Genomic DNA, 26094 nt, shown 5'->3' with positions numbered 1-26094 from the left:
TTAAAAACCATTATAATTTATTACCTAATAATGATATAACATTATTTACAGTTTGATAAAATATCACATGAAAAAAAATATCAATTTTCGTACATTTCTAAATTTAAAAATAATTCTATACTAATAATGCTGATTTTAAATATTAAAGAAAACGTACTATTTACCTAGGCTGAAATATAATTGAATCAGCTTTTTCTAAAAATGAAGAATCTACTGGAATTCAAACTTACGTAATTGTGCAATGTCATCAAGACAATTTCAGGGCTCGGCAGCCGCATGTAAGCCTCAGGGAAATCAACCTTTTACAAATATAAAAATTTGCTACAAGTTTAACAACCCAGATATGACAATCCCTCATTTTAAAAAGAATTTCAAAGTATCCTAACGGTTTTAAATTTGAGGTCTAGTTGCGGCTGACGCGCGGCTGCAGATCACTGGCCAAATTCTAAAAAATATTTGCATTATGTAAAATAAATATAACATAAAACTGGAAGACAATTATAAAACTATCCAAAATAGTTGTCTTTGTAGCGAAACTACTTTTTTATTCGTGAATATCCGCCTTGCATTCCGTTAAATTAATAGGTAAAAAATGATATATTTTAATTGTCATTTAAATTTCAAAAAAAAAAATTTTTCAAATTACAGTTTTCAATTTTTTGCTATAATAAATTAGTGTTTTTTAAACATTTTAAAACTACTATTTAACAGACAAATTAACTTGTAGAGTAGTTGAGCTAATAAATATAGATATAATATTGAAATATAATATAATAAGATATTTTGGCGCTAAAAAAACTAGATAGCTAATGCGAATAAAAACAGCAAAAAAGGTACAGTATTTACATATAATACACTTTCACAAAAAAATAACAGCTTGTGGTCAAAAAGATGTACAGTTAAAATATTTTGATATAAGATTTTTTATTAAAATTTATTGAAGATTACTTCAAACGGGAAGTTTCTTAAAAAAGTATTTAACAAAAGTGAGTGGTGAAAAATTAGATATTTAGTTTATGGAATCAATTTAATTATTTTCACAATTTTCAGGAAAGTTTTGTATTTGTCTAGGGAAGGTTTTAGGCTATATAAAAGTATGTATACGTTATCCCCATATTTCTATAATAAATAAGAGGGCTGACAAATTAGGAAGGCTAAATAAGTCTAGTTAGATACTCTTTATGGAACTTTCTTTAACCCTTAATCAGTCGGGGGGGGGGGGGGGCGTTCAACGCCCCCCTCATTATCTCAGTTCCTATTAGAGCTAGAGGGCTAAAAATTTTTGTGCAAGTCCCCTGTGTTATGGTGAATTTCCGACCTTAAGTAAGTCAAGGTCAATTTCCGCTTCCTTCACCCTTTTATTTAACAACCTTTGTTTTTAGGTCCTTTTTTACTTAAAAATTTCAAACGGCTGTATTTTTTTATTTTTAAAGCTGGAAGAAAATTTTTTTTTGCAGAAAATGTTTTATTTTATTTCAATTTTATATTTGAAATATCAAAACATAATTTTCAGCGGCCGCAGCTGTACTTGGCAGCTGCCAGCCGCCGCAGTCGGCGGTCGGCGGGAAAAAGGCGGCGGATCTTTATGAAATTTTAATACATTATGTAGACATGTAAGAAAAGCTTAAGTTTAAAATTTGAAGTCTCTAAGTAAAAAATTGCGGCCACAGGAGCATTTTAAAGATTTCTGGAGACCTGGAGGATCAGGACCTGCAGGATCATACCTGGAACCTGAAATTGACTTGAACACCTGTATTTAATATGAGGATGTACTACAAGAGGATATTTTAGTATTTTGGTAAGATAAAATGCTTTGTTTAAATCAAAAACAAATTTTTGTTCTTTACCTGGATGACCCTGCCAGGTTTGCTGGCATCCTGTGCCCGCCAGGATGGAGATATTCAAAAAATTCCAACTCTCAGTTATGTGTCATACCCATACTTAAAAAGTCAAGCAGTTTGGGCTCTTTATCTTTCACACACAGAAAATGAGATAGAAAAAACCGGATGGGGGGGCGTTCAACGCCCCCCCCCCCCCGACCGTTAAGGGTTAAAGTGTAATCAAACGCTTTGTTCTTATCAAAAGTACATTAATTAAATGAAATAAAATAGTAATTTGAGCTTCATTTTTATCTATTACTCTCTTAAGAATCCACTTGATTCAAGTAATGATTTCTTTAACATATAACTGTATGTATAGCATATTTACAGATCTTTAAGAATAATTTTTAAAATACATATTTAAGCAAAAATACAAAGTCAAGAAACTTTTCATAGTGCCTTTAAAAAATCAAGTCATACTGGCCTACCATAGGTCAATTAAAATAAGTATAGACCAGCCATTGGAAATTTATTCTGTGTATTAGCCTATCATTGGTCATTTGTATTGTATTGTATGACGTTATTTTCTTATAGGCACTATAAGAAGCTTCTAAAATTAAACATAAAAAATGCCCTATTTTTCTAAAATAAGGATGAGACTCATAAAAAGGCAAGTTTTTATAGTTAAAAATATAATAAAATTATCCAAATAAATTGTAAATATTTAAAAAAAAAGATATTACTTGATTAGCATAGCAATGAAAAAATAAAAAAATCTGAAACTGTTCGACAGAAAAAAAATTACATTTATCAAATCTAATTCTGTTATAAAAAAAGTAGTAAGTTTTTTGTCTTTAGCTTAAGATTTCAATAACTAATGCACCGATTGAGTTCTCCACTTGTGTAGGGATGGTTTTAGGCTAGTGTAAGTATAAAATATTTGGCCCTTTCTAAAAGAAAATTTGCTGTCGTATGGACGAACGTACAGAATTCCTAGGTATAGAGTAGCTTCGTTAAGATAATATTCAATTTATGTTTAATGTACAGCCAATTAAAAATTGTATGACAAAAATATTTTGTTATGCTAGACCCCAATTAAAGATTTTTAATATCAGATAATCGGATAATCTGTTTTTAGCAGAAAAGGATAAAAATTTGTCAATATTTTTAACTTTTAATTAAGACGCTAATGATGAAATAATACGTCATTAAAAAACAAGGATGAAAAACAGAGATGAATGGCGAAGTAATAATAGTTATTTTTCGCATCGTATTATAGACAGCTTTCCGCGGATATTAACTGAAAAAATAATATTATCTTAAAACAAGTTTTGATAGCAATGAGGGGCCGTAGGCCCATACTAACAAAACTTGTATTTATTTTATGTTTTTTTTTCAATATTCATGGTAAATTGTCTGTAATACAATGCTACACATGATTTTTCAATATGACTGAGAATCGGTTCTAATCCAGCGAATTTTTATCGGTTTCGAAGCCCAAGTAGAAAAAAAACTTCTAAAAGAAATGAAAATTAATAAACATATTAAAAAATTTTCAGCAATATAGAATTGCAACAAAAAAATCATTAAAGTAGTTATATGCTTTGCTTTTAACAATACATAATGCACAAAATGATAATAAACTAATGTATAATAATGTATTTTTTTGTGACTTATGTGATTTCTTAAAATTAAATTATTAAAATACGTATAAGTTTCAATATAATTGTAAGAATATTTCAACATATAAAACATTTAATACAAGCAAAGGGTGACAAAAAAAAGAAAAAGATTTAACACTGTAAGAAAATTAATTTTGAAGTAAATTTTTCCTATAATCATTAAAAAGTGGCTGTGTTTATTAAAATTTTAAGAAAAATCTACATCATTTTGAAGGGAACGTTTCTTTGCGAAAAAGGCAAAATATATTTTCTTTGAGTGCAATATCTTTATTAGGGTTGGGCCGGATATCCGGTCGGGCCGGATATCCGGTCATTTTCAATATCCGGCCGTATTTCGGATATTAAAACTATCCGGTTACATGATATCTGGCTGATTTTTGACGCCGGATATCCGATTATTTAGCCGGATATCGAACGTTGGCCAGATATCCGGCCGGAACCGGATATCCGGCATTAGAAATCTGTCGGATATCCGGTATCCAATATCCGGCCAAAAAGTATCCAGCCAAACCCTAATCTTTATCTGTGGTAACAAATATATTTAACTTTCTATAGATACCCAAAAGATTATTTTTTCCAGCATGGCTTTGAAACAGATTAATATCCGCTGCATTATAACCGGTTATCAGCCATACTAAAAATGCATGTATCGTATCATATTTTACACAATCTTACACGAACAATAAAACAAAAATTAGTTTGCCTGGGCCTTTGGACTCTCAGGGCTAAAACAAGGGTTTTAATCTAATTTATTTTTTTCATTTTATTATCCGCGGAAAGCTGTATATAATACGATGCGATAGATAACTTTATCATTTTAGTTTAAATAAGTTATTTTTAACAGTTAAAAACAATTTATATAAAGATTTGTTTGCGTTTTTTCTTTTCTTAAAAAGAGTAAATAACATTAGAAATTGAATAGATTATAAATCTTTAACGCAAGCATTACATGACTAATATTTTATCTTATTTTTAAAATATGATTTAATATCCTAATAAATAATCACCTATCTTTTTTGATATGTTATGAGTAAAAAAACGGCGATAAAATCCGTAAAAAAAATCTCCATACTAAAAAGGTTTTTATGGTCTAGTAAGAAAAAAATAAATTTTGCCAAATTGCTTGATGTTTTAAAGATGCAAAGCAACTCTGTAACTGTTTTTGTTCTTCACTATTAGATTGACTAACTGATTCTTGTACCAGATGAAAGGTTGCGCGACTTTTTTGTGACCTCATGTCTTAATTTTGCTTTTACTTTTGGTAGATTTACTCTTTTTTTTATCGAATTATATTCTTTTATTTCTGAGATTTCATATATTTTAAGTCCTTTTTTTCACGTGATATTACAGTTTTTCTTTTCATCTGAATTCTCCTCAGAGTAGGACATTGAAAAATCTTCTTCCTAAAAATAGAAACTATTATCCTTATACTAAAGTAACAGGATGTCTTTGTGTTTGTACCGAAGGATCTCGCTAACCACTGAACCGATCGGGTTCTCCTTAATAGGGTAGCTTCTCATAGGTCCCGGGAAGGTTTATAACTATTTTGGGGGAGGGTACCACCACCCTCCCAAGAGAAATGACAAAAAAATCGAAAAAAAATTTAATATTGGGGAGACTTCAACGTTACATATGGTAGGTATCGTAACATAAATAATTAACATAGACTTTAACAAACAAAAACATTTAAAGTGCCACTAGAGGCCTCTAGGGGCGTAGCCGCTAGTGTTCAGATAAAGCAATTCAATGGCTATAGAAGATGTGGATATATTGACAGGAAGAAATTTGTCGTCATTTAATATGAACATCATTTATTGGTAAGTTCGTTCATCAAGTAGGAGGGAAGAAGATGGGATAAAGGGGGTGGATGGGGGTTATTTTATTGTTAGCCAGCTGAAAGTATCACTTTATCAGAGTACATGAAAATCTGGTACAACATCAAAGCTATCATATTCGATTGTTAAAGTCAAACTTCTATACAATTCGGATGTGTCCATAGGATTGTCCACCTTTGATAATACCTGTTAGTTCTGCTAAAATATTAAAGAATGTTAAAATTGTTTTTAAACGGAATTTATTAATAAAGTTTTGACATTTCAAATCAATCTAACTAACTTTTTATATAAAATAGTGAATTTTTATTCAAACACAAAAAAAATACGAATTCTAATTCACAGTTGGTCCCTTTTCTGATTAGTTAAGCTTCGCTCTTATATGTAGGTATTATCCTTGTTGAAATAAGAACTTAAATAACATCTATTTATTAAGTTCCGTTCTTGCAAGCGATATTCATCTTTTTATCAAAAATCTTTCTATGAAGTTCCTTACAAAACTTTTTAAAAACATTTCTTAGGTAAACATTGAAATATCATTCAGAATATAATCATTTTTCATTTTCAGGTTTTTAGTAGCGGATCTACTACAAATTGTCTCAAAAATCAGCCATGTGACGTGATAAAAATTAGGGAAATGAGAGGATAAGTGGAAAAGAAAACCCATAAAAAAAAGATGGATAATTACTCATTTTTATGACGTCACAAGGCTGAGTTTTTTTTATACACTTTGTCCAGTTACATAATGAACTGTCCGTATGTCACAATGTCACATAAGAGAAATTGCTGTCTTTGTTTTATTAGTCTATCAATTTAACAACCTATTTACTAGTTGGGTTCTCTATGACTAACCCCTGTGGAGCGCTCTAAACCTGCGGGGCTTACCTTACCTAACCTTACCTAACAACCAATTTAGTTCCTTTACTTGCATGAGTGGGTGGGGATATTGGCAATAGCCTTTAATTTCCAAAATTTTGCCACTAATAATTTACAGACAGGGTAATTTTGTTGATCATAACTAATTTATCGACCACTGTCTTATCCATTAGGATCTCTGTATTTCTTAAAAGCTTTACTAATATTGGACGTAACTGTACTTTGTTTTTATTCCCATAGTATTTAGAATGGAAAAGGATATTCGTTTCTGGCTAAATAAATGTAGAAAATAAGCCCTTTCAACCGGGGAGGGAGGGGATATTGGGAGTTTTTATTACACTAGTCACCTAAGTATTATAATTAGATTTTCTTATTCGTTAGCTTAACAACTTTTGGACTTTTAAGAATTTTGATTGGTTCGTTTATTAAGTTGAGTGTCCAAACGTTTGAACCACTAATTGTTTTATACAGGGTAATTTTATTTATCATCGTTGGGGATATGCATTAGTTCAAAGGTCATAAGCCCAAATCACGAACGAAGATAACATAGACGTCCAAGGGGGGGGGGGGGTAAAGAATAAAAAAAATGCCTCTATGAAATAAAGATGAACCCCCCCCCCCCAAATAAAAAAGCTTGGACGCCCCTGGAAGATAAGGGTCCCTAATGGTATTTTCTTATGTAAGGCTTATGTGAGCTTTTAGTTAAGTATTAAGAGATATAAGTTTTCCGGAATTTTAATGTAGGGAGTAGATTTGAAATCTGCATCAAATTTTAAGGATTTTTTATAAAATTCGTTTTTTGTAAAATTCTTTATCTAAAAGCGAAAATACATTTTAAGTTAATTAATTTTGACCAATAGGATAGGTGGATTTTAAACTACCTGCGCTCTAATTGGTTGAATGATGTACGACATCCAATCAGAGCGCAGATTTTTTAAATCCACCAATCACAGATGCCAAAATTAATTCACTTAATTTGTATTTCCGCTTTTAGATAAAGAATTATACAAAAAACGAATTTTATAAAAAATCCTTAAAATTTGATGCAGATTTCAAATCTACTCCCTACATTACAATTCCGGAAAACTTATATCTCTTATTAAGTATCCCTATGAAGTTTCTTAGTTATTGTTAAGTATTAATGTGTAAACCCTTTAGATTCTTCAACACATTTGTTTCACTCAAGGAAAAAAAACGAAAATATGTACTGTACAAAAAAATTTGAATCATTTGAGACAAACTTATTTTTTTCATAAAATTTCCTTATAGTTGCACTTGACACAACTCAATATTTAAACATATATATTTGTAGCATATTCGAAAAAAATAACGTGTCAAGCTCAAATATAAGGAAATTTTATGATAGAAATAGCAGTTTACGGCAAGAGCTACGGTTCCTCCGCCGTTTCTTCGCAGTTCACAATACACCTCTTATTAGCTACCGCCATGCCAAAGTTCGCATTGAAATCGCAGCTTCTCTATAACAAACTAAATGTTGAGTACTGCATACCTTGCTGGGAGACTTAGAAAGCGCTGATTTACTGCCGCCGCCGGCTGTGGATCCGACTGGCGGCTTTGGCGCCGGCTGCTTCTTGACGGAGTGGCGGCTCTTATCAAGACCTAGTTGTGGAGTAGCACCGAGTCTACCCGACACAGTCGTCTAAAAAGATACATCAGTTAAAAACAGAGCTCGGCAGCCGCGCGTCAGTCACGACTAAACCTCAAATTTAAACTCGTTTGGATGCTTTGAAAAATTTTCGATAAGAGGAAATGCTATATTTTATTTGGTCTGGTTTAGACTTCCTGTTGATTTTTAATATTGTAAAAGGTTGAGGCTTTCCGCTCCTGGTTAGAAAGTCTTCAAAAACAGGTTACAGAATTAATGTACCTTTTTAAAAACATGATTCTCTGTGTGTCTGTCTGTCAGTATGACTGTCTGCTGGACCAATATTAAGATATATAAGTTTTCCGGAATTTTAATGTTAGGGGGAGATTTGAAATCTGCATCAAATTTTAAGGATTTTTTTTATAAAATTCGTTTTTTGTATAATTCTTTATCTAAAAGCGGAAATGCATTTTAAGTTAATTGATTTTGACCAATAGGATAGGTGGATTTTAAACTACCTGCGCTCTAAATGGTTGAATGATATATGCCATCCAATCAGAGCGCAGATTTTTTAAATCCACCAATCACAGATGCCAAAATTAATTAACTTAAATTGCATTTTCGCTTTTAGATAAAGAATTATAGAAAAATGTATATTTACCTTAATTACTTTTGTATGTCTGCCTGTATATCTGTCTATATGTCTGTCTGTAAGTACGTATGTCTGTATATCTGTCTGTCTGTCTATATGTCTGTCTGTATGTCTATCTGTCTGTATGTCTGTATGTCAGTATGTAACTACTTGTGTTTACCTTATATGGTTTGAACCCAACTGTATGTCTGTCTATATGTCTGTCTGTATGTACGTATGTCTGTAAGTCAGTATGTAACTACTTGTGTTTACCTTATATGGTTTGAACCCAACTGTATGTCTGTCTATATGTCTGTCTGTATGTACGTATGTCTGTAAGTCAGTATGTAACTACTTGTGTTTACCTTATATGGTTTGAACCCAACTGTCTATATGTCTGTCTGTGTGTACGTATGTCTGTATATCAGTATGTAACTACTTGTGTTTACCTTATATGGTTTGAACCCAACTGTATGTCTGTCTGTCTGTCTGTCTGTATGTACGTATGTCTGTATATCAGTATGTAACTACTTGTGTTTACCTTATATGGTTTGAACCCAACTGTCTGTCTGTCTGTCTGTCTGTCTGTATGTACGTATGTCTGTATGCCAGTATGTAACTACTTGTGTTTACCTTATATGGTTTGAACCCAACGTCCTGTCTTCTTGTATGAGATCTAAAAAAATTAGGTTATTAACGTAAATATTTTTTGTTTGTTTAATACTTAATGTCAGGTTAGGTAAGGTTTTATTGAGTGCCAGGTCGCCCTGCTGGGTTAGTGCACAGCATAGTTAGGTCTGCCCAACTTAACAGGCGTAAAAGCACCATTTTTTTAAAAACAAGTTTGGTTTTCAACAACATAATTAAGTTTTAACAAACAAGAAAATTGTAATAAATCAATAAAAAAAACAAGATCAATGTTTTTTAAAGAATATTGATAGAATCGTACCTAGTAGTTTTTACCCTGGGAAGTGTGGAGTATAATTTCTCTGAACTTGACGAGATTTCACTGAAATTGTCACCCATGCTGTCTCTTGTTCGGTGATGTCGTTTGGCCACCAGTGCGTTTTGATATTGTCTGAAATAAGAATGGATATAGAATATGTGAATTTTGTGAGAGATCCTAAAACAATGCTTCTCCCAGCTGGCTAATATAACGATACCATCCATCTCCTCTTTATGACTTTACTGCATCCCATCCTCTTGACCATGGATTAACGTATTGACCAATCTTTAAGGACTATATTAAAAACCTATTAGTTATGAAGTTTATACTGTGTATGGTAATGAGTTGCGACTGTTTTTTTTTTGCCAAAACGTCCCCCCTACTCTTTCTATCAAAATAGCAATAGAAACCATTTTAACACCAAATGATTAGACATCGATCATAAGAGATTAGAAACCATTATCCAACAGACGAATTAATTTATTAAATTGTCAAAATATAGTAAATGTGTATGAAAACAACTCCTCTTAAAGAAGTGAAACAAGCAACAAAGCTTGGTCGGTTTAGACAAATATGGATGGTACACGCCTCTTATTGAAGTGAATCATACAACACTGCTTGGTCAGTTTAGACAATTATAGAACCACACCTCTTAATGAGGTGTAATAAGCAGGCAAGGTTTTAAAATAAATATTCTTTTGTAACAAGTATACCTCGTATCCATAGAAGTATGGAGACTTGAAGTTCTAAGCTCAACAAGGGTGGCACCGCCCCTCTCACCACCCCCACCTCCCCGCCTTGCTCGGGGGGGCTGGGGGCTGTAATCTGAATCAGGATCGAAAATACTGAAAAAAGAGAAGATAGATAAATGATATGTAATAAATTATAATATATTTTAAGTGTTGGATAAAATTATTTAAATAAATACAAAAATTTGATATAAAAGGTAAGATAAAAACTGAATTGTCAGTTTAGTAGAAAAGTGAATAAATTGATAGAATTGTAAATATAAGATTGACAGATATAATGGCTTACAAATTGACAGATTGATTCATAGTTAGACAAATGAATAAACCAGACTGACAGACGTACAGACTGACATTTGGAAAGACCTAGACGGACATACTTACAGTCTGAAAGACTAACATACTTACAGACTTACGTATAGAAAGATTGACCGTTGGACAGACTAACACACGTACAGACGGAACAGACTTATAGACTGACAATCTGACAGACTGACCAGACTGATAGACCGACAGACTAACAGATAGACAAACCTGGATGAATTTTCCGTTTGTGCTTCGTGCCATGACATCGTCATTAATGCTCGCTGATTCTTACCGCCTTGCCGGCGACCCTAAAATTTTAAATAAAGCTTAAATTTTAGCGTTTTTTCCTCATAGTGCCCTGTTAAGCATAACCCCCCCGCCCCCCCCCCCCACTTTGAAATTTAATTAAACGGGGAAAGGGTGGTTTTTCTTTTGCTTGCTTATTATTTTAAGTTATACTGGGTTCTGAGTAACCCCAATAATTTCCTATTGAATGTATTTTTGTTATAGACAAACATTCGTTGGCTTGTTGGTTCAAAGTAGCAATCCACAAAAGAGGCAATTTTGTTTAAAATCATTGTGATTGTACATCAATTCATTGTCTATTGTCTTATCCCTTAAGATCCCTAAATTGTTCCTTTGTTTTACCTTGTATATAACTTCTTCATCCTCTGATTGGCTCAGATCATTCATTGAGACAGACCTTTTCAACGTGGTAACAATTCCTCCTCCACCCTAGAATATAAATTTCATAGAGACAGACCTTTTCAACGTGGTAACAATTCCTCCTCCACCCTAGAATATAAATTTCATAGAGACAGACCTTTTCAACGTGGTAACAATTCCTCCTCCACCCTAGAATAGAAATTTCATAGAGGCAGAACTTTTCAACGTGGTAACAATTCCTCCTCCACCCTATAATATAAATTTCATAGAGACAGACCTTTCAACGTTGTAACAATTCCTCCTCCACCCTAGAATATAAATTTCATAGAGATAGACCTTTTCAACGTGGCAACCATTCCACCTCCACCCTAGAATAGAAATTTCGTAGAGACAGACCTTTTCAACGTGGTAACAATGCCACCTCCACCCTAGAATATAAATTTCACAGAGACAGACCTTTTCAACGTGGTAACAATTCCTCCTCCACCCTAGAATAGAAATTTCATAGAGAAAGACCTTTTCAACGTCGTAACAATGCCACCTCCACCCTAGAATATAAATTTTATAGAGACAGACCTTTTCAACGTGGTAACAATTCCTCCTCCACCCTAGAATAGAAATTTCATAGAGACAGACCTTTTCAACGTGGTAACAATTCCTCCTCCACCCTAGAATAGAAATTTCATAGAGATAGACCTTTTCAATGTGGCAACCATTCAACCTCCACCCTAGAATAGAAATTTCGTAGAGACAGACCTTTTCAACGTGGTAACAATGCCTCCTCCACCCTAGAATAGAAATTTCATAGAGACAGACTTTTTCTAAGTGGTAACAATGCCACCTCCACCCTAGAATAGAAATTTCATAGAGACAGATCTTTTCAACGTGGTAACAATGCCACCTCCACCCTAGAATAGAAATTTCATAAAGACAGACCTTTTTAATGGTATTACTTTTCCAGTATGGCTTTGAAACCGATTGATTACATCCAGTTTTTACGAATACAAAAATATACAATCATAATATTAAAACCAGTTTTTTTAGTCCGTGTCTTTGGCATCTCGGGGCTAACTAAACAAGCCTTAATCTTATGATTGTACATTTTTTATCCGCAGAAAGCTGTTTATAATACGAGGCGACAAATAACTATACCTTCCTTAAAATTACAATTTAATAATGGATGTAATACGTGAATATTGTGAAAGAGGAGAGAATTGGTCATCAATTTAGGTTTCTATTTCCCCTGTCATTTATTGTTCAGTTCGTTCATCCAGTACGAGGGTAAGGCATTGGGTAAAGGGACGGGGGGATGAGAAAGCTTGTTACTTTCAAACAGACGGTCCTTTTCAATATTGTTATTTATCCTTTTAAACAGAACATATTTTTATTAATTTTCAAACAGAAAGACCTTTTTAATGCCACCCCTCCCTTTTAAGAATTGGTTGCAGGCCATTGTTAAGAATATAAATATAAAAAATTCTTTCCGACAGACCTTTTAAGTGTGGTTACCTAAGCTTAAATATGAATATTCAGGAAAATATACTTTGTTGTAAACACAGCAAAAAAACTGCCATGATAGACATTTTTAAAAGATTTTTTCTTTGTATTCAGGATGTGTTGCAATAGTGGATACTATGACAAATTATCGCATACCCTGATAAAATATTTCTCCCGGCTGGCTAACATAACGATACACCCCATCCTCCTCTGTGAAACGTAGAATGGCTTGATATGTAAAGGAAGGGAAATATTTTTACCTTAATAGCAGTTTCTATCATTGCTTTAGTCACTTTTTGAGCAGCTAGCCTCGCGTACCTATGTAAAAAAAAACATGAATAATTTTGTAAAAGCAGCGTGGATTATACAACAATATAAGTAAATTTTTTGGAGACCAATGTTTTATAGGTTCCAAGGGCCAAACAAGAAAAGGACGAGAAAGCATAAAAAAAAGTAAGTTTAAGTATGCTAAATCTTTTTAAAGAAAAGCACTGATTAATAAATAAATAATATTTAAATCTTATATTGTGTTACAAATTTATCATTTAAATGCATAATAATAAAGTTAAGTTATATTTTTTCAGGGCTCGACAGCCTCGCTTCAGTCTCAACTAAACCTGTTTGGATGCTTTGAAACTTTAAAAAAAAGAGCAATTGCCATATTTGGGCGTCAGGTTTAGACTTCCTGTTGAAGTTAAAGGAAACCTGAAAGAAATACACCAAAAGGTTACCACAAGTAGACCCAATACTCCAAATTTGAAGCCTTCAAAGTTATAGGCATTTCAATATGTGTTATTTTAGGTATGTAAAAATTTTGAAAGTTTTGGAGTATTGGGTCTTCATGTGGCAATCTTTCAGTAGTTAGATCGGTGTATTTCTTGCAGGGTTCCTTTAATGTTGTAAAAGGTATATTCCCTTAGGCTTACATGCGGCTGCCGAGCCCTAATTTTTGTACTCACCGTACACTGAGGGAATATGTTTTGTCGATCATATCAGTGAGATACTGGTCTATATCTTCTTCATGGTTCACCAACATCGGGTGGATCAGACCTCGGTATAGGACTGAAGAACCTAAACAAAAGAAAATACAGGTAAAGGGCAATTGATTTATTATTACTTGGATATTGCACCAGATTTCCATGTACTCAGATAAAGAGATGCTCAAAGCTGGCTAAAATAACGATACCTCTCTAATACACCACCTTTAACCCACCCCCTCTTCTCCTTCATATAAACGAACTGACCAATAAATGGGGTTCATATAAGCAAGCTCAATTGACGACAAATTTAGCCATAGTAATATATCCAAGTATATCCTATTCGGAGATCTTAAGGGATAAGACAATGGATAATATAAATGTCCATTGAAGAAAAACAAATTATCCCTTCTGTAGATTAAAATTATTTGTTGAAACGTTTGGACAACACCAATCAAAATTTAATATAAGTACCCAAAGTTTTTAAGCTTGCTAATAAAAAAAAGATTATAAAACTTTTGAGACTAGTGTGATTAACAATCCAATATCCTCTCCCTCCCTGACTGTATTACAGTTTATTGTTTTTTTCATAACATAAAATTATCAAAGATATTTTCAAGATATTTTCAAGTGAAAGGTTTCGTGATTTTTCCTATCAGATTTTTAATATTTGAAGAAAATACTCTTTCCTTTAAAGTAAAAATTTGTAATGTTATCTTTTTAAAGCGCAACTCCTCTACAGAGGAAATATATTGGTAGATTCGTTCGTTAGTGTATCTATAATACAAAGTAGAATGATGTCTGTCCGTCTGTCCGTCCGTCCGTCTAAAGCTTAAGATCTCGGTAACCACTAAACCAATTGGATTCTACTCTTTAGGGAATATATCTACAGGTCCTGTGGTGTGTTCAAGCTATTTTCTTGGGGGGTGGGACACCCTAACCCCCCCACCCTCCAAAAAAAACCAAAAAAATCCCCCACCCCAATTTTTATTTTTTTATATTTTGAAATTGCTCTTTGAAATTTTACCTCTTTGGGCAAAGCCCCTAGAGGCTAGGGGCGAAGCCGCTAGTGATATTCAAAAAGTATTAATCATACATTTATAATCACTAACATGCAAGGGAATGAAATGATAGAGCGATAGCTCATCCTCTATTTTACAGACATTTAAAATTTCAATATATATTTTAAAAATCCGGGAGAAAAAATTAGTAAAGGTTTCCGGAATAGAATTAAAAATGTCAAAGGTCTCTGGGTGATAAATCGAATTTTTAAAGGGTCTCCGGAAAATAAATGTGTATTTTTTATCACTAATTTTGTGGTAGATCATCTGTGAATGAATTTTCTCTTTTCTTGCAAAAGATTCAATACATAAGATGAATAAAGATAAATAAGGAAATTTTGTTGTCGGTGCGCTGTTTAATTACCTTATCGTCCTTGTTATGATCTTTAAACTTAGCAAGAGAGAATGAAAGTTAACTGCAGAGAAACAGGAACAAGACAATGACAATGACGCCTCTAGGGGCATTTGAGTTTTTTTTTGGATAAGTCGACCCATACCCGTATTGAATTATAATTTTTAAAAAAGTTTTTTAAAAAAATGGGAGGGGGTAATTTTTTTATAGGGGTGATTTCTCTTAAGAGGATGGCTGTTAAAGATATATAATATACCTTTCCTGGACCTAACAGAATCTACATTGAAAAGGAGAACCATATCGGTTCAGCGGCTAGAGATATTCTTGAGTACAGACAGACAAACTGACATCCTGTTACTTTTTCATAAGTATAAATATTTATCAGCCAAAAACACATCAATTGGGGGGGTGATTAAATATAATATGATGTCCATTGTAATATCCCGCTATGCCTGGTTAAAACCTTATTGTAAGTTAAAAGTAGAACATTAATAATTAAAATCTACACAGTGAAGAAGAAAAATATGGATATGTTCTTCTTTACAGTGGCGTTCACAGTATTTGGCCGAAATTTTAAAACACCCTCTAGATAAGAACACAGTAATAGTGTCTGACTGATTATGACGTAACAAAAAAAATTAGCCAATGAGAGGCCGTTATTGACCAATGGTAAAATTTATAGTGGCCTCTCATTGGCTAATTTTTTTTGTTACGTCATAATCAGTCAGACACTATTGCTGTGTTCTCTAGATAAACATCGCAGGAGGGATGAGCTGTATAAGAAAGGTGTAATACAGACAACAAGAGAGGTGTCATTTTGTGTAAACGTATGTCTTTTTGGTAATAATCACTAAAATGCCTTAACTCTTAAGGTTCGCACCCCCCCCCCCCCTCTCTAGAAAATTTGGGCTATGGTGAAAACGACCCCCTCTCTCACCCTGACTAACTTAGCTTCTATCAGAGCTAAAGGTCTTAAAGTTGCTTAATGGTTTCATGAATAAAACAAATGATTTTTTTTACTTTTCTCACCCTTTTATTTAGAAATTTAGCTGTTTTAAAACAAATTAAAACAGCTATAACTCATTTTTTATTTTTATTTTTGGTGAAATAATTACTTTTTTAAAGGTCAACGATTTGAAAACCTTTTAGAAGTTCTTAGAAATTAAAAATAACTTCAAAAGTCAAAAAATTTAAGAATAGTTGAATCTAAAAACTTTAAGTTGACGTAGACGTCCTTGCATCGTTATTAATTTGTAAAAAAAGTTCTACTTTGTAACTTTAGAAGGGAGGATTAGCCAAAGTAACTTATCAAAAGTAGACTTAATCATATAGGTGTGTTTTTATTTGCATTTAAGATCTCTATAACGGCCAATATAGTAAAAGTCTGTGTATTTATCCTATTGGCAAATAAAAATCATATCGTTCCAGCGGTCAGCGAGATCATACGCAACAGACAAAACCACGCTGTATAAGATGATTGTTGTAAAACTACCATATAAAACGAAAAACACATTTTTAAATTACTTTGACTTTAAGACTATTAAGAGATTATGTGTTATTTTAATCCTTTTTTTACAAAGTAATTTTGTTTAACATTTTTCAAACTTGATATAAGTGCAAAAGTATAACTACTACAAAGAGCACTTTTTTTTACGAAACAAGGGTTTAACAAGGACAATATTTGAGGCATGTAGAGAAACCTTCTTAAACAATGAAAATAGGATATATCATCTTGTATTAACCTTTCCCTGAATTAATAAAACTAACCTCTTGTTGTTGGAGAAACCAGCCAAAATAATATTAGGATCTAAAAATAAAATTAATGATAATTATTTTAATCACATTTATTCTGCTACTAGGGTATCCAACCCCACAATCGTGGTTTAACACGTAGCACGTAACAGGGAGCATGTATACAATACAACTCAACTATTTATCATCTATAATACAAAGTAGAACGATGTCTGTTTGTCTGTCTGTCTGTTTGTTTGTTTGTCTGTCTGTCTGTCTGTCTGTTTGTTTGTAGCGAAGGATCTCGCTAACCGCTGAACTGATCGGGTTCCCCTTTACAGGGTAGATTCTCATAGATCCCGGGAAGGTTTATAACTATTTTCTTGGGGGGTGGGACACCCCCAACCCCCCCCCCCCCCAAAAAAAAAAAAAAATAAATAAATTTTTTTTTAATTTCCTTCAAATGTAAAATACGAAAAATTGGTTTGATCAAACCTCCTGGGGCACAGCCCCTAGATGCTAGGGGCGAAACCGCTAGTAATAGAAAAAAATAGTACTTCCGTAATTTCTACGGAGACACGCGGACAATGGAAAGCGTAGCTCCACTATAACTCAAGCAAGCATACCTTAATTTCATAGTAAAGAGGAAGCCAGTAGGTAAGTACGTCTGTAATTTCTTCTATCACTGTATATGTTGAAAACACGATCCAATAAATCATCCATTTCACATATTCCTAAAACAAAAACATATTTTTTAAAAACAAGGAAAATTATTTGCATGGGCATGCGAGAGGAGGGCGATGTCACCTTCCCACCCGCGCGGCTAAGAGAATCCTCAAAAATCAGCCTCGCGGCTTTCTCAACCACTGCGGTTAATGGTTGCTGAGGCTGCGGCTGCCGACTCCTGAAAAATACCCTTTTGAAGGGCAAAATTATAAGTGAAAAAGTTTGTAAACTGGTATTGTATAACCCGACAACTAATAGTAAGAGAAAGTAACCAAAATTTCATTTAAAAGTATCCAAAGTTTTTAAGCTAACGAATGTGATAGCGTGGTTATAAACTTTGGGCACCGTTGCATTGTAATTAGCAATCCTGTCCCTTCCCTCCCGTTTCGGTATCTCTCTTTGGGAATAGTCCCTTTCGTAACATCGCTCCATAAGGGGCGATTCGTCGTATTTTAAAAATGGCTTTTTATAGGTTATTTTAGGTTAAGTTAGGTTATATTGGGTTAGGTGATTGCCCCAGAGGGTTAGGCAATTGGCCCCGCAGGGTTCGAGCCCCCCGCAGGGGCTAGAAATAGGAGAAAAGCTACTGTGAAAAATACAAAGAATCGCCCCATAAGGTGCGATGTTACGAAAGGGACTATACCCCTCTCTTTCTCTTTCTGTGAGTCGATGAATTTCATAAATTTAATGGCATTCACTTACGCAAATTGTCACAACAGATCTATAGTATAGATGTATATACAGACAACTACCTTCCTTCATTTTACAAAGACCTCTTTCGTCTGCTTCTAAATTATTTTCTGCTACTTGGCTGTGTGATATAAGCGATACCATTGGTTGATTTTCAATGACCCAATAAAAAGGTTGCAAAAGACGGTTGGGGAGATACAGTTATTTAACCCTTTCTCCCTCTAGTGTTTTACTCTAATATTGTCACAATAGCTACCCTTATATAAAAGTAACAGGTTATCTATCTGTGTGTTGCTTAGAATCTCACTTATAGTGAAGATTCGGGGAAGGTTAATAGCTATTTTAGAGGAGGGTACCTCAACCCCTTTCAGAGAATTCAACCCTAGAAAAAAAAATCCCCCATCTGACGGTTTTTACTTTTTGTCTTTAAAACTAAAAATTTAAGTGGGTGGTCGACTAACCCCCTTCCCCCTTCAATAAAGTGCCCCTACAGGCCTCTTGGTCTTAGCCAATAGAAGTTTGAAGTATTTCCACATTCCAAAGACCTTGTGACGACTCTCAATTGGGTCAATCAACCAATATAATATTAACACAGCCAAGTAGCATAAAACAATTTGCTAGCAGACGAAAAAGGTCCTTGGTAAAGGGAGGCAGGATGTTATCTGTATATACATATATACCATAGATCTGTCGTTAGAAGGATAACAATAGTAGGTCAGAGGGGAAGATTTGCGCTTCTGAATATTTGTGATACACATGTGGAGGTAAAGGTACACCAACAAATTCTTATGAAAAATGACAACAGCATGCTTTGATTTTAATAAAATATAACAAGGGCAATCATCTTATAGGACAAACATACAAACGAGCAAATATCAAATTGCTTTTCAAATTGTGTGTTGTATAAACAGGGGGCAGGGAACATTGACTGTAAAATATACTGGTACCCAAAGTTTTATAAACGCGTTCTTTGATAGCAAGTTAGCCTAAAACTTTCTTTTTAAATCGTAATTGGTTGGTACAAAATAGCAGTGTCCAAACTTTTTCTTTTTTTATCATAATTTGGGGTGTAGATAAATTTCTCGTCCTTTGACCTATCCCTGAAGATCACCGGTAGGCAAGTGCGGTGTTTTATTTTGCAGGAAGAGCGAAGACATTGATCTGTGAGGTACATTGATGCCCAAAGCTTTATGATCAAGTTATCTTATTCGTTGGGTCAAAAAGTTTGGATACTTTTATTTAACTGCGAGTTCCATACTCTTCTACTTGTAATTTTGACGTACAGAAAGGGTAATTTTCCTAATTGACATTGAAGCTTCGCCCCTAGCCTCTAGGGGCTTTGCCCAAAGAGGTTTAATCAAACCAATTTTTCGTATTTTAGATTTAAAAGAAAAATTTGTTAAAAAAATTTTTTGGTGGGTGAAATTAAATTTTTTTTTTGGGGGGGGGGGTAGTCGACCCCACTATTTTAATTTTATTTTAAAAAAGAAAATTTTTGGAGGGGGGGGGGTAATTTTCATTTTTTTTTTTTGGGGGGGGGGGTTGGGGGTGTCCCACCCCCAAAGAAAATAGTTATAAACCTTCCCGGGACCTATGAGAAGCTACCCTGTGAAGGAGAACCCGGTCGGTTCAGCGGTTAGCAAGATCCTTCGCTACAAACAGACAGACAAACAAACAGACATCATTCTACTTTGTATTGTAGATTGTCCATTGGAGAACACCCTCAAGTAAATACACGTCCCTGAAGAAAACATTTTGTAGATAGAGTTAGAGAGTAGCTTTGGAACTAACAACAAGCCTTCATTTAAAAAAAAGAATTATAACATGCAATTCTTTCTCTGTCTCTCTTTGCACGCCGTCGCCACGTATAAATTGGTCTTCTTTATTGATCTCATGGTTTATTTGCTCGTCAATTGAATAACTTATACAGGTACTGTCCATGACACTTAAGAACCAGGTAAAAAAAAAAGCCAAGAAATAACTAAGAAAATAGACCCGTGGGTGTTTCCGACAAATAACTCATTCCCCCTAGTCCTAGTCTAACTTTTAATGTCGTGCATTTTACACAGCAGCAGTAGAAACCATTTCAGCCTTGAGTCATGACGCATTGTTGAGCCGAGAATCGAACTTATCACCTCCCCGACGAAGTTGGTGGAAAATATTTCGTTTTGAAGTGCATTATCGTTGTCCTTGATTGAATGAACTATTTGATCATTGGATATAGGTATACGTGGATTTATTGACAAGGGGAAATTTATCGTCAATTTAGCTTGCTAATATAGACATCATTTATTGGTCAGTTTGTTCATCCAGTAGAAGGGTGATTGTGTAAAGGAATGGATGGTGGGTATTGTTATCTTAGCCAGCTGCAAGTATTACTTTATAAGAGTACAAGAAAATCTGGTGCAACATCCAAGTAGTATTATATCCATTACTATTTGATCAAATACAGAGTGTTCACAACTATTTCCCGTCAAATAATTTGCAAATAAAAAACAAGGATGACTACATCCTTAAAAACAGCGGTTGACAAATCATACAATGGGACAATTGAACATATTTTCATTTAAGAGGTTATTAATCTATGCTATATTTTAAAATTATTATAATTCATATTCGTTCTAAATTATGGTAGAAAATCTAGGGACCTAAAGTGAAAAGACAATAGCCGATAAATTGATGTACATTGTAGTGTACATCCTCAATAATGATAAATTAAATTACCCCTTCTGTTGATTACAATTAGTGGTTGAAATGTTTGGACACTCAACTAAATTAATGGACCAATCAACATTCTATAGAAGTCCCCAAAGCTGTTAAGCTGAGAAAATAAATGTGCTTAAAAATGGATATACAATAGTTGGGTATAGTTCTTTCCACCACATATCTCCATAAGGAGCGATTCTTCGTATTTTTCACAGTAGCTTTTCTCCTATTTCTAGCCCCTGCGGGGCCAATTACCTAACCCTGTGGGGCAATCACCTAACACAATATAACCTAACCTAACCTAAAATAACCTATAAAAAGCCATTTTAAAAATACGAAGAATCGCTCCTTATGGAGGGATGTCGTGGAAAGAACTATACCCCAATAGTTTTTTAACACAGCTACTACCAAAACCATCCCGGGACCTTTGTGAAGCTTTAACAATATGAAGAACTCAATCGGTTCTGTAGTTATCGAAATCTTAAGCTACAGACAAAAATACTTTAGTACTTTATATTAGTTACTAGTGGTTGCATCCCTAGTATCTAGGTTATCTTTACTCAAATATTGGAAAAAATAGCATAAAACCATCCCAAGACTTATATTTAATATTAAATATGCTAAAACAACTCTGGGACCTAAATGAAGCTTCCCTAAATTGGAGACCCCCAATCGAAACCTTAAGCTCCAGACAAAAAAAAACCTTACTACTTTATAGTATTGGATTATTATATGTAGGTTACACGCTTTTCATATTCATATATAAGTAAAGAAGTGGGGGGGGGGGAGGACATTTAATATTTTTTTAAATCAAAAAACGTAACAAAAATATTGTGTGAGATATAAACTAATTTTGATGAAAAATATTTTATTTGTAGTGATTCCACCTTTATATTTCCACCCTATAATTTACACATTTTTTTTAGTAGAATAGCAAATCTACTCTACTAACTTGTCGCCCCTGTTTGTCTGTTTCAGGGAGGGAGGGGACATTAGACTGTAAATTGTATTGGTACCCAAAATATATTAAACATTTTATTGTTTAAAAACTTTGGGTACATTTTATTTGATATTGATTAGTTAGTTCAAACTTGCAGTGATCAAACCATTTAATCAATAATTTTAATTTACAGAAGGAGTCGTTTTGTTTGTTAGCATTGGGGATGTACATAAATTTATCGTCTATATTCATATCCTTTAAAGATTATATACATAAAGCTGCATTCAACCATTTTATAGATTTTTTTGTTTATTGATTTCAAATTGCTGCACTACTACTAATGAACGTAATCATATTTGTTATTATTTGATTTTCATGATTTTAGATAAATTATATTGGTTTCAAAATATTTGATATGATATCTACTCTATAATTTATACTGTCTCTGTCTATCCATTTTTGTTAGAAACATCTAATAACTATATCACAACGAAAAAAAAATATGTTGATGTGTGATTATAAGTAATATTTTAATACCTAGATCAAACCTAATCAAAATAAAGACATTAAAATTGTTGTCTAAGCCCTAATTAGGACAACCGCATAAAGGTCGTGCAATTAAAGTTTCTTATTGCAACAGTTAGGGGATGTGTAAATGAACAATAAAAGGACTTATAGCCTTAATTGACATGTTACCGACGCAAAAGGGCTAATTTACCACGACAATACTTATAATCAATGCAATGTTTTGCATTACTTTTATAAACTGGGGGTGTCAATAAACAGAAAACACCCCTAGTGATAAGATATACCCTGCGTTCCCTAAAGATCCCCCTTCATAATATACAAACCATTGTCAAAACCCCTTGACATTATGTTACTACAATATGTCAAATCCGTCTTTTCATATGTCCGTCCGTCCGTCAATGTATGAAAGACAAAATTAATATAAAAAAAATCCATACCTTTACATTTCTGATTTTTACAGCTTTGAATGATGCATATGCTGGATAATGCTGGCCAGTTATTATTAAAGTTTGTCTAACCGTCTGTTCATCCGTCCGTCCGTCCATGCATGAAAGAAAAAATAATAAAAAAATACTACCTTTACATTTCTGTTTTTTACAGCTTTAAATGAAGCATAGGCCGGATATAGCTGGCCAATCACAAGCTTGGTACACGCATACACCACACTACCCATCTGAAAAAATTGCAATAGATTAATGGATATAGGACATAAGTGGATATATGAAAACAGTAAAAGTGTCTGACTATGACGTCAGAAAAAATTAACAATTAACCAATGAGAGGCCGCTATATATTTTACCATTGTTAATACTGGCTTCTCATTGATTAATTGTAAATTTTTTCTGACGTCATAGCCAGACACTTTTACTGTTTTCTGGATATATTGACAGGGGAAAATTTGTCGTCAGTTTAACTTGCTAATATGGACCTCATTTATTGGTTGGTTCGTCCATCCAGTAGATGGAGATAATGATAAAGTGAGAAGGAGGGGGAATTGTTATTTTAGCTAGCTGCTAGTATTATTTTATGAGAGAAAATAAAAATCCGGAGCAACATCCAAGTAATAATACATCGATTGATTTTAGATTTTAGTAAACAACGATGAAAATATCCATAAGTGGCGGAGCACAAAAACATGGTTGGGAATAAGGACAAAGATTTTTAGAGGTCTTAAATCAAGATTAAATTTATTGAGAAAAAAAATTCCCGAAAACTTTTTATTTTATATGTTATTTTGTGTCATAATTGACAGACTGACGGACCATGCACTGGATGCTCAGTACAGACAATTTACACAAAAACAAGGATGACAACATCCATAAAAGCGAAGCACTGAAACAGTGGGACAAACGGACATTAACTTTTGTATAGTGTCAGAACTGAATAATCAGAATAAAAAAGTATAAGAGTTAAAGCAAAATTGTAAGTTAATTTGTTAAAAAACTGCTTGATACAGGATAATGTTTATGGACATACTTACATTTTTAGGACTTGATTATAGAGTTGCTTCGCTAATAATATTGATCTTTGTTGTCCCAGGAATCAATATACCAAAAATCAGATCAAACGGATAATTAGATCACATAAAAATTTGTCGTTAAAAAAGTAGAAAAATCAACATGTTTAAAATGTACGTACGGACATTTATGGTAATGATTATAGAGTTGCTACGCATTCTAAATCGTACCTAACTACTACAGGAATCACCATGCAAAGTTTGAAATCGATAGGACAATTCTAACATGCCTAAATTAACGAATATAAGCTATCTATCTCGGACGGACGGACGTACGGACAGACCGACCCTAATTATAGAAAAGCTTCGCTTTTAGAAATGTCAGCCGTCTATCTTAGATAGCAAATGACACAACAACATTGTCCACATAACGTTACCAGACTTTAACTGACGGACAGAAGGGCAGACAGACAAAGTACATTATTAAGTAGCTTCGCTACTTAATAGGGATTAATGTTCTTATGTTCAAAGAAAAAAGGCATAGGCTTTGAAGTGGTCGTAGGCCCAAAGGATAGCATTTATATTAGGGTTGGGCCGGATATCCGGCCGGATAGTTTCAATATCCGGTATCCGGATATCCGGTGTGGCCGGATATCCGGCCAGATAGTTTCAATATCCGGCCCAAGACTAATTTATATTATAGATCTCAGACTTTCTCTGACGATTCCTGTAAATGTGGGGTACAATCAGCTTTTAGCAGGTATTTAATTGCATCTTAACCCTTACAGATCGGGCCCCTATTCCCACCTTAATAGATCGGGGGGGGGGGGGGGTCATATTGATCCCCCCCCCCTCTATCTCGGCTTCTGTTACAGATAAAGACGTAACATTTTTTTCTGGTGGTTCATGTGTATTTTTAGAGAAAATTACTTTTTCTAGTCATAGCGATCAGGCCGCTCCTTAGCCGCTTTTTAGCGGCCAGCCGCTAAATTTTAAAACAGCTGTAGAGCGGCCAATTTTGCAGCTAGGATGACCAAATTTAGGACGAACTTTTATTTTTCATAACAAAAAAAATACTTTTTCTGATCATCGCCAAAAAACGGCAAATAACGGAAACCGCCATTTTCGGCGGTTACGGCGGTAAAACGGCGGTTGGCGGTGCCAATTAATATTTTTATCTGTTAATTATTGCTCAGGGATTTACCAAAAAAAATTATAGGTCTCTAGCTGTAATAGAAGCCACGATATTCATGATATATGTCTGTAGTAAAAGCCGGACAAAAATTGGTCATAAAGTCGGTCAGAGTGCGGTCAGAGTGCGGTCAAACGGTCATAACACCACTTTTCTCATTCACCAAAAAAATTTTAGGTTTCAACCTTATATACAAAGTCATAATGTAGAAATTAAGATTTATTTAGAATTTTTTTTTAATTTTGGTGCTACCCAACCGACTTTGACCGGACACCACGACCGACACAGACCAGATATCCTAAAAAAAATCAACTCTTGCCGACGTATAATTATTAAACTTAAAAAGTCATGAAGTCACAACTCTCTATCTTACCTACAAAAAAAATGACATTGAAAAAATAGAGGGGGGGGTCAATATGACCCCCCCCCCCCCCCGATCTGTAAGGGTTAAAAGAAGACTACGTCCATTCACCTCATGCCAATAATTAAAAATAATTAATATTCTGATTTATTTTTCATTTTCCGTGGGAAATTGTCCAAAATAAGTTATGATACATGATTTGTAGTATAGCCCAGTACTGGTTCTAAACCAGCGGCGTATTTTAAACGGTTTTGAAGACATTTGAGGAACGTTTTTACCTTTGTTGCTAATTGTTTGTTGGCACACTGGAGCCCAAACTTGGAGGATCTGCAGGATCTGATTTTATTCCATAAAATGATTTTGATCAGACAGGAACGATTCTGTCATTTTCAGATCTGAAATCAAAATAATAATTGAAAATTTGAAACTCCATAAAAAAAATATGTCCAGTATGGATTCGAAAACTGATTGATATACGCTAGATCATAACCGGTTCTCAGCCAGACTGAAAATCATATATGGCATCGAATTACAGACAATTTCACACAAACATTAAAATGAAGATCACTAAATTGATCTAAAAAGACCCTATAAGCTAACAAAACTGGTTTCAATAATTATTAATTTTGAAATCCGCGGAAAGCCATCTATAATGCGATGTGATAATAGTTATATCTCGCATCGTATTATAAACGGCTTTCCGCGGATATAGAATGTACAATTATGAGATTAAAACTAGTTTTTTTAGCCCCGGCACCGGCTAAAA

At 33.8% G+C, this 26094-nt stretch overlaps 1 protein-coding gene across 2 annotated transcripts; it reads right to left on the bottom strand.

Moving 5' to 3' along the window:
• On the bottom strand, nt 1–25725 carry LOC145330991 (uncharacterized). 2 transcript variants are annotated; one of them, XM_080175582.1, is made up of 14 exons: nt 25607–25725; nt 22897–22992; nt 17356–17463; nt 16766–16805; nt 13568–13679; nt 12869–12926; nt 11508–11539; nt 11094–11148; nt 10674–10753; nt 10107–10238; nt 9397–9525; nt 9081–9123; nt 7721–7870; nt 1–4905 (listed from the first exon to the last, which is right to left on the bottom strand). In XM_080175582.1, exons 2-14 carry the CDS (start codon nt 22990–22992, stop codon nt 4837–4839), a joined length of 1104 nt encoding a protein of 367 aa, XP_080031708.1. In that variant the 5' UTR covers nt 25607–25725; the 3' UTR covers nt 1–4836. The 2 variants fall into 2 exon arrangements, with proteins under 2 accessions (XP_080031708.1, XP_080031707.1); XM_080175581.1 differs by lacking the exon at nt 11508–11539 and having other exon boundaries at nt 11094–11180.
• Between the last annotated feature and the right edge of the window lie 369 nt (nt 25726–26094).

Source organism: Acartia tonsa, chromosome 11, assembly GCF_053477335.1.
Source record: "Acartia tonsa isolate MP-2025a chromosome 11, ASM5347733v1, whole genome shotgun sequence".
In the NCBI taxonomy this organism is placed as follows: domain Eukaryota; kingdom Metazoa; phylum Arthropoda; class Copepoda; order Calanoida; family Acartiidae; genus Acartia; species Acartia tonsa.
The sequence above is the reverse complement of the archived record's forward strand: the minus strand, read 5'-3'. Positions and strand labels throughout refer to the sequence as shown.

Bases quoted from the DNA above. Each gene is read 5' to 3' on its own strand.
- LOC145330991 (XM_080175582.1), bottom strand. From the start codon at position 22,992: ATGGGTAGTGTGGTGTATGCGTGTACCAAGCTTGTGATTGGCCAGCTA. The intron at 13,680-16,765 runs GTTAGTTTTATT...TCTTTTGTTTAG, and splicing joins GGTTTCTCCAACAACAAGAG to GTTCTTCAGTCCTATACCGA. The intron at 10,239-10,673 runs GTTTGTCTATCT...CTCTTTTTTCAG, and splicing joins CAAACGGAAAATTCATCCAG to TATTTTCGATCCTGATTCAG.